General features: G+C 35.3%; 1 protein-coding gene across 1 annotated transcript; it reads left to right on the forward strand.

Annotated features, from left to right (window-relative positions):
• Window positions 1–1,071: 1,071 nt before the first annotated feature.
• LOC135695325 (thymidylate synthase) lies at window positions 1,072–12,042 on the forward strand. Its single transcript, XM_065214388.2, has 8 exons — window positions 1,072–1,279; window positions 1,911–2,084; window positions 2,763–2,972; window positions 3,907–4,098; window positions 4,403–4,503; window positions 5,319–5,393; window positions 9,309–9,380; window positions 11,574–12,042. The coding sequence occupies exons 2-8, from the start codon at window positions 1,934–1,936 to the stop codon at window positions 11,709–11,711; spliced, it is 939 nt and encodes a 312-aa protein (XP_065070460.2). The 5' UTR covers window positions 1,072–1,279; window positions 1,911–1,933; the 3' UTR covers window positions 11,712–12,042.
• The last annotated feature ends 840 nt before the right edge of the window (window positions 12,043–12,882 follow it).

Below are 12,882 nucleotides of genomic sequence, written 5' to 3' on the forward strand. Positions count from 1 at the left end.
AAACCATTCAAAGCAAAGCCGCCCCAGCCATAATTTGATGATGATAAGTTTGATGATGATAAGTTTGATGATGATAAGTTTGATGAGAAAAATTTGATGAGAAACAATTTCGTCGTGACAAAATTTCGGACAAATATTTTGACGAAATTTTCTTATACTAAATTCAAAATGAGACGAAATTTGGTCACTAAGAATTTTTTTTGCATTTAAGATTGTTGTGAATTCGCATAGAAAATCTATCACGTTAGGTCATAAATCAAATTTATGTATCCTTTTAGTCTATGCGTCATTTTCCTCATTTACATCATCTTCATAATTATATTTATCGTAGGCATCATCATTTCTTAAACTAACTTCGTTTTCACCATCTTTCGATAAAAATAGTTCTAACTCAGTGGCGTAGCAAGGGGGTGACAAGAAAAAGGAGGCGACGCTTACCCCCCAAAAAGACAAAACATCTCTTTGAAAAAGTCTCACTGGTGTTCAAAAGAGCATGGACCCCAATCTTTCCTTTGCTCGACTCGCCATTGCCCCTCCCCCCACCCAATCTTACAACCCTGGATTCGCTACTGTTCTAACTATCAACTGTCTTTTGTTGCCGGTGCAAACGATCCCACCTCTGTATTTTTATACTCAACTGTACTATTTATTTCATTCGTTCAAAGTATTTGCACCTTTCAACCCAAATTTTGAAATTCACAGAGAGCAAAATTTCCAGATAAATTTTCCGAATCTTATATCTATATTCACTTTTATTTTTAATCATACTTTTTAAAAACTTCCTTACCATAAAGGCCTAGATAATGACTATATAGTAGCTACTCTTAGAGTACTAAAAGCATCTTTTTTGACCCCACCTTAGTCTATATTCCGCTTTAACTTGGTTTTCCTAACATGCAGTTCTGTGTAAAAAAACTGCCTGTTGGGCCAAGTTCCAAGCGGATGCTCAGGCCCCCAAATATCCACGAGGTCCGTACCTGCTATGAGATTGAATATAAAGCAACCTGTATGGTTTTGCCTGTTAAGATTTGTTGCTATATCTGTGTTAAAAATCTGTCACGACGAAATTCTAGAAAGTTGTCCGAAATTTTTTTCGACGAAGTTTATCAGCCGAAAATTTAACTGACGAAGTTTTTTATCTTGCGCCCGCGATCCCTGCCTGGCTGTTTCTGCGCATGTACATATTTTGGCGGGAAAGACGGTAACAATTTTGGCGCCAAGATTGTTGCTTTCCGTCACACAACTCACAGACCTCCTTGTAATCGTGTTAGATAAACAGGTAGGTTGAACGTTTTTTGCAGAAATTATATTAGAAATTGGAAATATTGATGGATGTTAATTGGAAATATTGAAAGTACTTTTATTCTGTTCATAGTTCAAACTGTTGATCACGTTTGCTGTGAAACTTAGCATCACAGCAACTTGTTATCGCAATCAATACAATCGCCATTCATTTTCATTTTATCATATTTATACACAGAAACTCTATCAGCTACTAAGTTAAAAAAGAAAAAGTAAAGATTAAATTACATATAATGCTGGTCTTCCTAGTGATCGTGCTTCGGGAAAGGATGCTAATTTTGCAGGAATTCCTTAAATTTCTTTTTAATCTGTAGGCACAGTATTTTGAATCACACGATATAGATTCGCAACACTTCTGCTGTTGTCGTTAAGTTCACGTTGAGAAGTTGAATACTTTGGTTCGAAACTTTGGAACACTCTTCCACTGTTCATACGCGTTGCAATTGGAGTGTTATTTTCTTGATTCATACACAGAAAGCTGGAGTACCGTCATTTTCTCTAACTCATCTTATCTATCTATAACTTTCCAAGAGAGGACATATATAAATCAAAATGTCTTATCTAAATCACTTATGAATGAACGTTTTCGATTCATTTTCCTTTTATAGAAACGAAAATTCAAAGCATTAAAATGCTGACTGCTAATTCCTTGAAAAGTAGCAAGACTGGAATGCCAAACACAAAAACAGAAATTAAAACAACCAGCAATCATGATGAACATCAATATCTCAACTTGATAAAGCATGTTTTAAGTCATGGAAAGAAGAAGAATGATAGAACCGGTAATGTCTTTGGTAACTTGTTTGCAGATCATTTATTATATAAATAAAGTTCTATTTATACCAAGGCCCGTACCACAGGCTGTGGAATCAGAGTTGAAAATCAGCTTGAATTGTTATAGTTGGGTAAATCTGAATAAATACATTGAATCAAAATCCACAAGTAGGACAGTGACAGCAACATCTTTGTCACTATTAGGGCTCAAAAGAGTGAGTGGAAACCTCCTTTACATTGCAGGCTTCTTCAGTTTCAGATCAATGGCGCTGGCCCTGTATACTATATGATAACTGATAATCTTGTAAATGTTTATCATCGGAGCTAACTGCTTGTTCCTCTGCGATATAGTTCTCAATAATCTATATACAATGATGTAAACTCTTTGGTGTGTAGAACAAACAAGATATTCCAAATCCATAAAAAGTCTATTAAAAAGACTTAATGTAATCATTAATTGAAGCACTTATTGTTTTCTGAATCTAACTCATTTTAGTGCTAATAAATTCTTGATTGCTTGAACCCATTGCAATACACCTAAAGGAATGTCATTTATCATCTCTAGACTATAAAGAATGTTATTATTATTCTAAATTGGGGACTTATTTTAGAGGCAAGAACTAGGGCTAGGAATCATTACTGATAAATATCATTACTTAATATTATATGGATCAATAATTTCCTAGGGACTGGTACTATATCTGTTTTTGGGACCCAAATGCGATTCAGTTTGCGAGAAAATTTCCCATTGTTAACAACAAAGAGAGTTTTTTGGCGTGGAGTAGCTGAGGAGTTGTTGTGGTTCATCAAAGGCAGTACAAATGCAAAAGAGCTTTCAGAAAAGGGTGTCCATATCTGGGATGCGAATGGATCAAAAGAGTTTCTGGAAGGACGAGGTTAGATATTTTTTGTTCTCTTTAGTTAATTAAGTTAATCAAACACAATTGGCCATACACCATTTTTACAAATGTCACAATCCTTGAAATGAAACAAACTGTCTTCTCAGTTCCATAAGAATTTAAGAAAAGAAGATTGCACAGAGAATTCCCTTTTACAAAAAACTAAAAAGATTTGCTCATCAACCATTAGAAATAAAACAGCAATGGGCCTACATCCATCTGTGCTGACTGTAATCCATCTTTACCCAGCCCTAATCCATCTACATTAACCCAGCCTGATCTATTTCATAGGCTTTCCAAATTGAGTTGGTATTTTCAGACTTGCTGTGCAAGAGGTTGGTGTTGCACTAGCCACAATAGTGCATAAAACGAGTATAGATAGGCTAAATTTTATAGCATTTTTATAATAACACACAAGAATGAAAACAGATGGCAAGGTGACAATTAACACAGTGGTAAAAGCTTAGTAGTACCAGTCCTTATAACAAAAAGAAGTTCTGATTATGATTATAGTTTTATACTTAACAGTTGGTACATAATCACACCAATGACACATTACTTGACAGTTACCAGAACATTCTTTGAATCAAACAATTACACACAAACTTTAGAGAGTTGGATTAATCATGCCTCCACCTTGAAAACTTGAAATAGGCAATCAATTCATTCAACCCATTCCCCCTTGTAACTGTTAATTGTTCAGAATTCGGGGCTGTAACATATCAATCTATTCATTATTTGTTAATGGTTCTACAACATTCAAGCATTCGTTTAATTATGTGCGCAATGTTCTGTTTGCAAAAAGAAAACTTCAACTCTTTGTGTAAAGTTAAAAGGGTACCATTCTATAATTTCTTTCCTTGCGAGTACATTAGTAAGCATTGAGTCTTTTCTAGTAAAGGCGAGTGAATTAGGCAAATATTTAATTTAGGTCTTGGGCATAGAGAGGAAGGAGACTTAGGCCCAGTTTATGGCTTTCAGTGGAGACATTTTGGTGCCGAATACTCTGACATGCACGCAAATTATAAAAACAAAGGAATTGATCAGTTAGCAGAAGTAATCAAATTGATAAAAAACAATCCAGATGATAGGAGAATCATCATGTCAGCTTGGAACCCTGTTGGTAAGTTCTGTGTTTTTCTAAATGTATCCATAGCAACTTTGGCATCTTGTATTCTTAACAAGCTTCATATAATCTGTACAGTGTTAGAATCCTTGCCTGTACTTAATTTGTAAAGTAAAACTGTAATTTTTTGTGTAGTTATTGCATTATTTGCTCCATGACCAGATTCCATTGTTGTACATTAAGCTTTAATTGAGTGGTAGGGCAAGGGCAGTGGATTTTACTTAAAGTCGTCTCCCTCATTTAACTGACACAATAATCAAGCTTAACTGACTTAAATTAATATTTCATGCTTTTCTCTTAGATTTACCAAAAATGGCTTTACCTCCATGCCATTCATTTGTCCAATTTTATGTTTGCGATGGTGAACTTTCTTGTCAAATGTACCAGAGATCTGGTGATATTGTAAGTTTCCTTTGTTTATTCAGCTCTTTACTTAACAAAACCTAGCTATGACCTTCTACTTCATAGCAACTGCAGTACAGTTTATTTTTGAAGATCAAATCTTCTAATATTGAAAAAGGAGAAAAATTGTCATTTATATACTTTTTGCATTCAAGTTTCCCAATAACAAAATTAAGTATATTAGAAATGCTGTGTTTTGCTATTCATCCAGCAGGCAAGAACATTAACTATTCAATGAACATATGAACACACATAAGAGGCCCTGCACAATGCATCCTTATTATAAATTCATTCTTTGATGAAAGATAGCTTCTGTACCAGCAAGTTTTTTTGGGAATTTGCAAAAATGAGGATGTTAATTTGGTAGTTTAAAAAAGTCTCTGAGAACAAAAGGCAAAAACATGGACCAACTGCATCATGATATATTTACATCATTTATTGTTATCATTTATAATTTTGAAAATACAGAGGGATTATGATCTGTAAAATACAGACAGAAACAAAGAGTTTTGCAAACAAATAAAGATTTCCTTAATTCTTTATTATTCTATATATATTATCTTTTGCTGGTTTTGTCTGTTTGTATGGATTCTTCTTTCCATTTTGGTACAGTCCACAAAAGACTAGATTTCATGGAATAAAAACATATTCGTTTTCTCTGTATTAGGAAATGCCTCATTGCTTCTTCTCCAGCTGAGAATGCCAATTATCTCCTAGCCTTTAAATGGATTTGATTCTTCATACTATTATTTTATCGATGAGCGGAATATTTGAAAAGGTCATCCACCAAATTGAGACGAATCACTTTATTTTAGGGACTTGGAGTGCCATTCAACATTGCCAGCTATTCTCTGCTCACCTGCATGATTGCTCATGTCTGCAACTTAAAGGTATGTTTGTAATTTTAAAAGCATATGAATTTGACATTGCAAAGTTTGTAGAGTGCAGTGCTGAAATACATATGATTTGACCTATGATAACATGTTCTTCTTGTGCACTTAGCAGTTAATTGGTACCGGTTGCAAAAACTGTGACTAAAGACATTACCCAATAGTGCTATTGGCGCTGGGCCTTGCCTGCTTTTCTTATCTTTGTAGAGGTACATTCAGTAGATGTATTTCCTGCAAGCATTTAAAGATATTTAACCTTCTTTGATGCTGGCACTGGTCCAAATTCACCTTTACTTTTTAGCAAAGCATAAAGTGGTCAGAAAACACCTACAAAATTACCCTAAGAACCTAAAATTACCCTAAAATTACCTTAAGAAGACACCTAGCTTATATAAGGAGTAAAAGGTTTTACTAAACTTTGAAACCTTTAAATTGAATATACTTGGTTTAATTTAGACTTTTTGCCTCGCTTTTGAAAATTATTAGACAAATGGCTTGTTTTGCAATAATTTTGCAGTTAACCTAAAAGTTAAGATATTGTTGCTAATAGTTGAGATTTTTTGAAGCTTTAGAGAATGTTGCTAAAAATTTCATTGTGATAAACAAAACCTCCCTCTTCTGAAGAAAAGATATTTCTGCCCAACAAACTGAAGGATTTCTTTTTGTTCCCGAGCAACCAATCAAACACGCCAATCTTTCTCTTACGCATCTGGATAAATATTTTCTGCTTAAAGGCAATCTGTCACGACGTTGATTGGTTATAAGAACAAAGGGATTTTTATTGTTTCCAGTCCTCCTTTAATTTAGCGCATTGTAAAAAATATGGCGGAGCGCTGGAATCGTGTTTAGGCAATTGTTCCAGCTATTGTTCTTGTTAACCAATCCACAACGAGACAGATTGCCTTTAATTTTGGTCACTGTCCGACGTTTATACTCCCAGACCAATAGCATCAAAGAATGCTACATTATTTTGCATGAAAATTTAGAATTAAGTAGCTAGAGGCATCTTTCTTGCCAGATCAATATAGAGTTGTTATTCAAAGTCTACTCAAAGTATACACTTTTTCAAAGTCTACAATGGTTTTAGCGATCACTTTTTAAAAAGTGCTGCTTGTACATTGCAACTTGTAACGCACACCTTGGACAATGATTTGGTTTTCGATCAAACTCCCTTGTTCTAGTCTTCTAGACATTTAAATGATAAAGACATAGCAACGAAACGTAAGCTAAGGGCCTATTTAAAGAGATATTAAGCAGAATAACTCACAGAATGGTAGGGTGGCGCCAGGTGGGGGGCCCCCCACTTTCTTGCAAAAAAAGTGCTTTTGAAGAATAGAAAAGAAATAGAAATAGAAGGAAAAAATAGTGCTATAAATCCTTTTACAGTATTGCTTTATTTCAAAGGAATAAGCAGGGGTTTATGGTTCTCCATAAAGTAAGGAATTCCATTTTAAGACTGGAATTAATCAAACGTAAAAAGCCATGCCTTAAAAAAAGAAGAATGTTTGCAAAAGAGGACCGCAAAGGAATATTCTGAAATGTATTTCTAGCTAGTCTAAAGCTAGTCTAGAGGGTGTGGTTGCAAAGATTTTCTGCTCGCAAAGAAGCCTCCTCTTTGGATATACCTAAGGTCCCCGACAACCTCTCGCCGGCCTTCCAATGTATCGCTAGCATAACGAGTGCTCCATAAAATCATAGGCATAAAATATCGTGAAGCATTTCAATGCGTTTTTCAAAAGTTGGTTTTTTAGTCTAATAATGTTATCAACTCGAGCCCCCTCACTTTGAATTTCTTGGCGCCGCCCCTGCCACAGTTCTTTCTACTTCTGCCTAAAGATTTTGCTTTGCTCTGCAGGCTTATAAGAGAGGGGACTTATTAAAAACTTGAAGCAAGAAGTGTTTTAAAAATGACATTGACCATTTTTGTTGTAAAAATGTGATACAAATGTTCTGAAAAAACTTTGCTAGCAGCTTCGAAATTTAATTAATCAATTCTTATCATCAAATAACATTGTAGATTTATGTCTTCAACTTTAAAGCCCATTTTCTCAGGACATCAATTTTGGCACAGAACAGCTCTTCGACAGTGTGACCCATCATCTTGAAATTTGGTGTGCATGTGAACATAACGACGTTCTTAAATTTAGATTGAGCCTTTTTTAATCTAAGCAAAGATGGCAGCTGTTTCCATGGAAACAGTGTTTTTAATAGATATTTTTTCAAATTGCAATGCCTATAAAGGAATCTTTAACAATAAAGGAATTATCTTTACTTTACTGAAAAAATGATGGCCGAATGAAATTAGCAAAAATTAGCATAGATAAGAATCATAAATTTTTTCTACACCAAAGGATTATAATGTTATACAATAACAGTATGTAACATTTATTTATTCAATAATGCAAATATAACATCATATATAGCATTTTTGCTCTTATCCTATTCCAGCTTGCAACTGGTCTAGTGACCCCTTAAAAGACTATGGCGCTCTGCTTTGAAAAAGGACGCACCCAGACAGTAAAAAGTGTCCTGTTTCTTTGAGTTCTCTAACACTAGATTCCAAATCTGTTTCTAAGCTAAAGGATTGATTTTATGGATTAAAAACATGAATAAAGCATATGGTCATTATTTGGTAAAGTAAGCTTGACCCAAAAGTCAATGGCTGCGTTGCCATGGTATTTCTCCTTCCCACAAGCTATGAGCATGATTCACCTGGGGTTGACTAAATAGCTTTTAGTAACCTCAATTTATTGATATGGGAGAAACGCATATCAAACACTGATGGGGTTTTTACTGAACAAGTATTTCCACGACAGCCGTGTTAAGAACTTAAGACTTCTTCTTTACCTAGTCAACTTTAAATATATCATGAATGGTTGCCAAATCGTGAATGCTGCAACATAAAACCCCTGAATGGAGGTCACGAAGTTATTTATTCTATCTCGTGTTTGATGCTAACCGAAGGCAGCTGAATGTTTTAACGATCTTTTTTTGCTTTGAAAAATGTTCTTGGAGTCTAATCTCATTTAGTCTGGCTTAACTCTAAGAGAGCTTTTTATGAGGCACGTGCATGTTTCCATTGGAAATTGCCAGATTTCTTTTGATGTCAATTACTGAATACTGTCAATAAATTAAATTCATTAAGCTGAACTCCCATAAATGCGAATTTTTAAAGTTTATGTTGATATTTAATTTAGTCTAGATGTCCTCTAAGAGAACTTCAAATTAAGATTGTGTGCAATAGTTGTTGAAAGCTTGGCGACCTCTGGGGTATAAGTCTGTATCCCTGAGGTTGCGATTCCAGGTTTTTTCGTGAGTTTCTTTTTGGTTTGATAAAATTGTACATCCAGGGACCTTGTTTTTAACAATAAAGGCTTTTTGCAAATCTCCGCTACAAAATTGAAAATATATATGGTAGATCAAAAAATTTATGTGCGCAACTCTTTGCACACCTTAATGTACCTCGTACCTTCTTTGGGTATTTTCACTTAAGAAATAACTACTTGGACGGTCGATGTGCCACTTTGACAAGCGATGAGCCAGCTTGGCAAACGAAGGGCCAATCTGACCTGACAGACAATAGATTAGCCTGATAAACAATGAGACAGTCTGACAAATGTGGAGCATTCGGAGTGACGACTGGTCCAGTCTGACGAACGATTCGTTATGGGATTCAGTTTTTGATTGATGAAATTATCGTCACTCTAGAAGTCCATTTCAATGCTTTCATGCCAACACGAAATTTTGTCAAATAATAGTTTCACTAAATTCCGCACATTTCTCTCAGAATATGATCTTCCTTCATAAGCTTTACCCTGTATTACAACCATTTATTTTATTTTAAATCGTCATGTTTTGGTTTTTAATCTTGCTGCGGCAAAAACAGTTTACTGAGTTAATGGTTATGAATTTTAGCCTGGCGATTTTGTACACACAATTGGCGATGCTCATGTTTACGCAAATCATGTCGATGCATTGAAAATTCAGGTATTTCTCAGCTTTTAGTATTTTTATTGAAATCATATTATTTTATGTCTCTATTTTCCTTTCGTTTTGAAGAAGTGTTTTGAAAACCACTTAAGTTACTCGTAGACTGGTGACTGGCAAGTTCTTCTTTATACTTTTAGTGTAACGAGAATTGCGCATTGTTGTGTTGTTATTTGATGCCGTTTGTTCACTAGTAAATCCATCCATCGGTTACGTGTCATTTCCAACCAGTGTCGTGTCTCATTTTACGTGCAGAGAACACGGAGCCAGAGAAGAGAGACAGTAGGTTGCCTGTATAGCTGAACTGAACTCTGAACTAGAATTACTTAAAAATTAACATACTTATAAACAGAAATACTTATATACAGAAATGAATATCTAAAATTAATACGAATGCTGTGAAATTGAATAGCGTGGCAAAGATTAAGTAAACAATACGGATTAGCAAATGCGTGAAATGAGAGTGACTTGTAGGATGCCTGTGCTGCTATATGGGGAAATGATGGGATGAATGGTAGGGAAAAATTAACGTAAACAGGTCACTACATACTTCTCACGATTAGATCATTTTGACTTTGCCGTCTCTTTGGTGTAGTTGGATAACACTGTTGCCTTTCACCGCAGTGGGCCGACACTTACCGATTCGAGCCACTGCATCACAAAAATACTTGGTTCCCCAAAGCACATTCTACCATTGCAGCCCCCTCAAAGGAGTATTTTATCTCTCGGGTGTAATCTCTTTGCCAATTTTTGTCTACTTAGGCCAGTTTTTATTTATTATTTCAATAGAGGGCACTGTCGTTGGGACCATTTTGGCAAAATTGTGATAGATAGCTATGTTTCAAACTTGGCTTTTTGATTTGAAGACGCTGTGTCGATTTACGCTGTATAAAACTAAAAAGAGGGTTAAAACAACAATCTATGTTTTACTAATATCTACGCATCATACATTGTTGATTGTTTTTTTATTTTGTTTTGCGATCTTTTACAGATCAGCTAAGTTTTTTGATATCTTCGTACGCTGCTTGAAGAGACGAAAAATTGCTTTATTGTGCTAGACTAGCAAGCTAATCCAACGTTCAATAAACTTTAGAATACAGCAGCTCACTAAAAGTCACTGACACCCCCAAAATTTATCCAGCCAACTTCTGGTATTGTTCATTGCGCGGCGTGAAGAAGTGTCCTTTTAGAAGTGAAGAGAGAATCGAACGCCATTTGAAATTTAGTTCGTCTGAATGTTTTGCCTCGTCTGACCCTTAGAACTTACAAAGTGTATTCCTTCCTTGCGAGATTTTAGTAAAATAGAATAACGACTTTGTACAATAAATGAATATTTGGTTCAACGTTTCGAGTTGAAATCTTCATTAGGTCATAGAGATTTTGGTAAGCCTAACAGAATATTCTACACCTGTAGTTGAAGATTCTTGCACATGTTTCTTCAGTTGGCTGCAAATGCCCAAAGGCAGAGTACAGGGATTATCTGACCTGTCAATTACTTGCGCGGCAATCTCCGGATTTACTCAACCTGCAATGCCTTGGGGGAAATCTCTAATAGTGATTACAATACACCAATTCGACCTACGGCCTCATTTTAAAAAATTCTTCGAATTCTTTTGTACAAAATTTTTGACCTCAGATTCGGATTGACAGCAATGATTTTAGTCTACTTGTAAGTTTTCATTATGATATTGCTCACAATGTTGATTTTATGACGACATAAAGATGAAAATTTTATATGGGATTTGACCGTGATTGGCAACTAGGGGGGTAAAGTTCCCCCCGAAACGATTTTTGCAGTCAAATCTCTTACAGGTTTTCAAACTTCATCTCTCCGTAAAAACCAAAATACAAGCTCAAACAATATGAAAAATGGTATCCCGCCTAAAATTGTGACGATAAAACCAAATCTTAGCTTAAAAAAGTCGTATAATCAAGTTTGGAGAAATTTCCAAAACGAAGATGTAAGTCGAATTGGTGTATAACCAGAAATGTAAAATTCATTAGCAGTAGGCACGTAGAACATTATCTTTAGATATGATCTTTCTTCCCAAATAAATGATAACAGTTAAAACGTCCTCATCTTTATTAACCTCAATTTTTTCAATGAATTGTGAAGATGTATTTTTTTACCTACGAGATTTTTTTTGTTTATTTAATTGACTTGTTAATTAGTTCATCTCTTTTGTTACTTAGATCGAGCGTGAGCCGAGACCGTTCCCTACTTTGAAGTTTAAGCGGAATATTACAGACATTGATGATTTCAAATTTGAAGACTTTGATCTCGAGGGATACAAACCACATCCAAAAATTAAAATGGAGATGGCAGTTTAATGGAAAAAATCTTGAATGATAACCATATGGGTCTTGTTGTTCTCTAACACCAGCCTATATGTCCCCATAATTTGGTTCTCAAAGACACACCCTGTCATTTTGTTCTCTAATTGATATGAACATTTATAAACAAAAATACTCGGTGTTTTATCAAATATTTTTGTACCTGTGAACTGTTTGTATATATTTACAATTGTGTGACGTATTGTAATCTCATAATTCTTGTAATATTTTTTAGTTAATTAGTTCAACAAATATGCAAGGTTGTTTTTTTGGCTTTAATTCTGATAAAAGGCGAAGTGGTTTGTAAGAACAGCCTGCTTGGTTTCTTATAAATGGACAAGGAAAGTATAACAGTATGAAGGATATCAACCTCTACGGATGTCAACCTATAACGATATTCACTTAGAGGGATATCAACCTCCAGGGATATCAACTTCCAGGGATATCAACTTCCAGGGATATCAACTTCCAGGGATATTAACTTCTAGGGATATTAACCTCCAGGGATATCAACCTCTACGGATGTCAACCTCTAACGATATTCACTTAGAGGGATATCAACCTCCTGGGATATCAACTTCCAGGGATATCAACCTCCAGGGATATCAACCTCCAGGGATATCAACTTCCAGGGATATTAACCTCTACGGATATTAACCTCCAGGGATATCAACCTATAACGATATTCACTTAGAGGGATGTCAACCTCCTGGGATATCAACTTCCAGGGATATCAACCTCCAGGGATATTAACTTCTAGGGATATTAACCTCCAGGGATATCAACCTCTACGGATGTCAACCTCTAACGATATTCACTTAGAGGGATATCAACCTCCTGGGATATCAACTTCCAGGGATATCAACCTCCAGGGATATCAACTTCTAGGGATATTAACCTCCAGGGATATCAACTTCCAGGGATATCAACCTCCAGGGATATCAACTTCCAGGGATATCAACCTCCAGGGATATCAACTTCCAGGGATATTAACTTCTAGGGAATTTAACTTCTAGAGATATTTACCTCCAGGGATATCAACCTCTACGGATGTCAACCTCTAACGATATTCACTTAGAGGGATATCAACTTCCAGGGATATCAACTTCCAGGGATATCAACCTCTAGGGATATTAACTTCTAGGGATATCAACCTCTAACGATATTC

Source organism: Rhopilema esculentum, chromosome 2 (assembly GCF_057945365.1).
Source record: "Rhopilema esculentum isolate cy_ngs chromosome 2, ASM5794536v1, whole genome shotgun sequence".
NCBI classification, from domain to species: domain Eukaryota; kingdom Metazoa; phylum Cnidaria; class Scyphozoa; order Rhizostomeae; family Rhizostomatidae; genus Rhopilema; species Rhopilema esculentum.

Coding starts and splice junctions, on each gene's coding strand:
- LOC135695325 (XM_065214388.2), top strand. CDS start 1,934: ATGCTGACTGCTAATTCCTTGAAAAGTAGCAAGACTGGAATGCCAAAC. Junction 2,085..2,762: donor GAAGAAGAATGATAGAACCG/GTAATGTCTTTG, acceptor ATAATTTCCTAG/GGACTGGTACTATATCTGTT. Junction 9,381..11,573: donor TCGATGCATTGAAAATTCAG/GTATTTCTCAGC, acceptor TTTGTTACTTAG/ATCGAGCGTGAGCCGAGACC.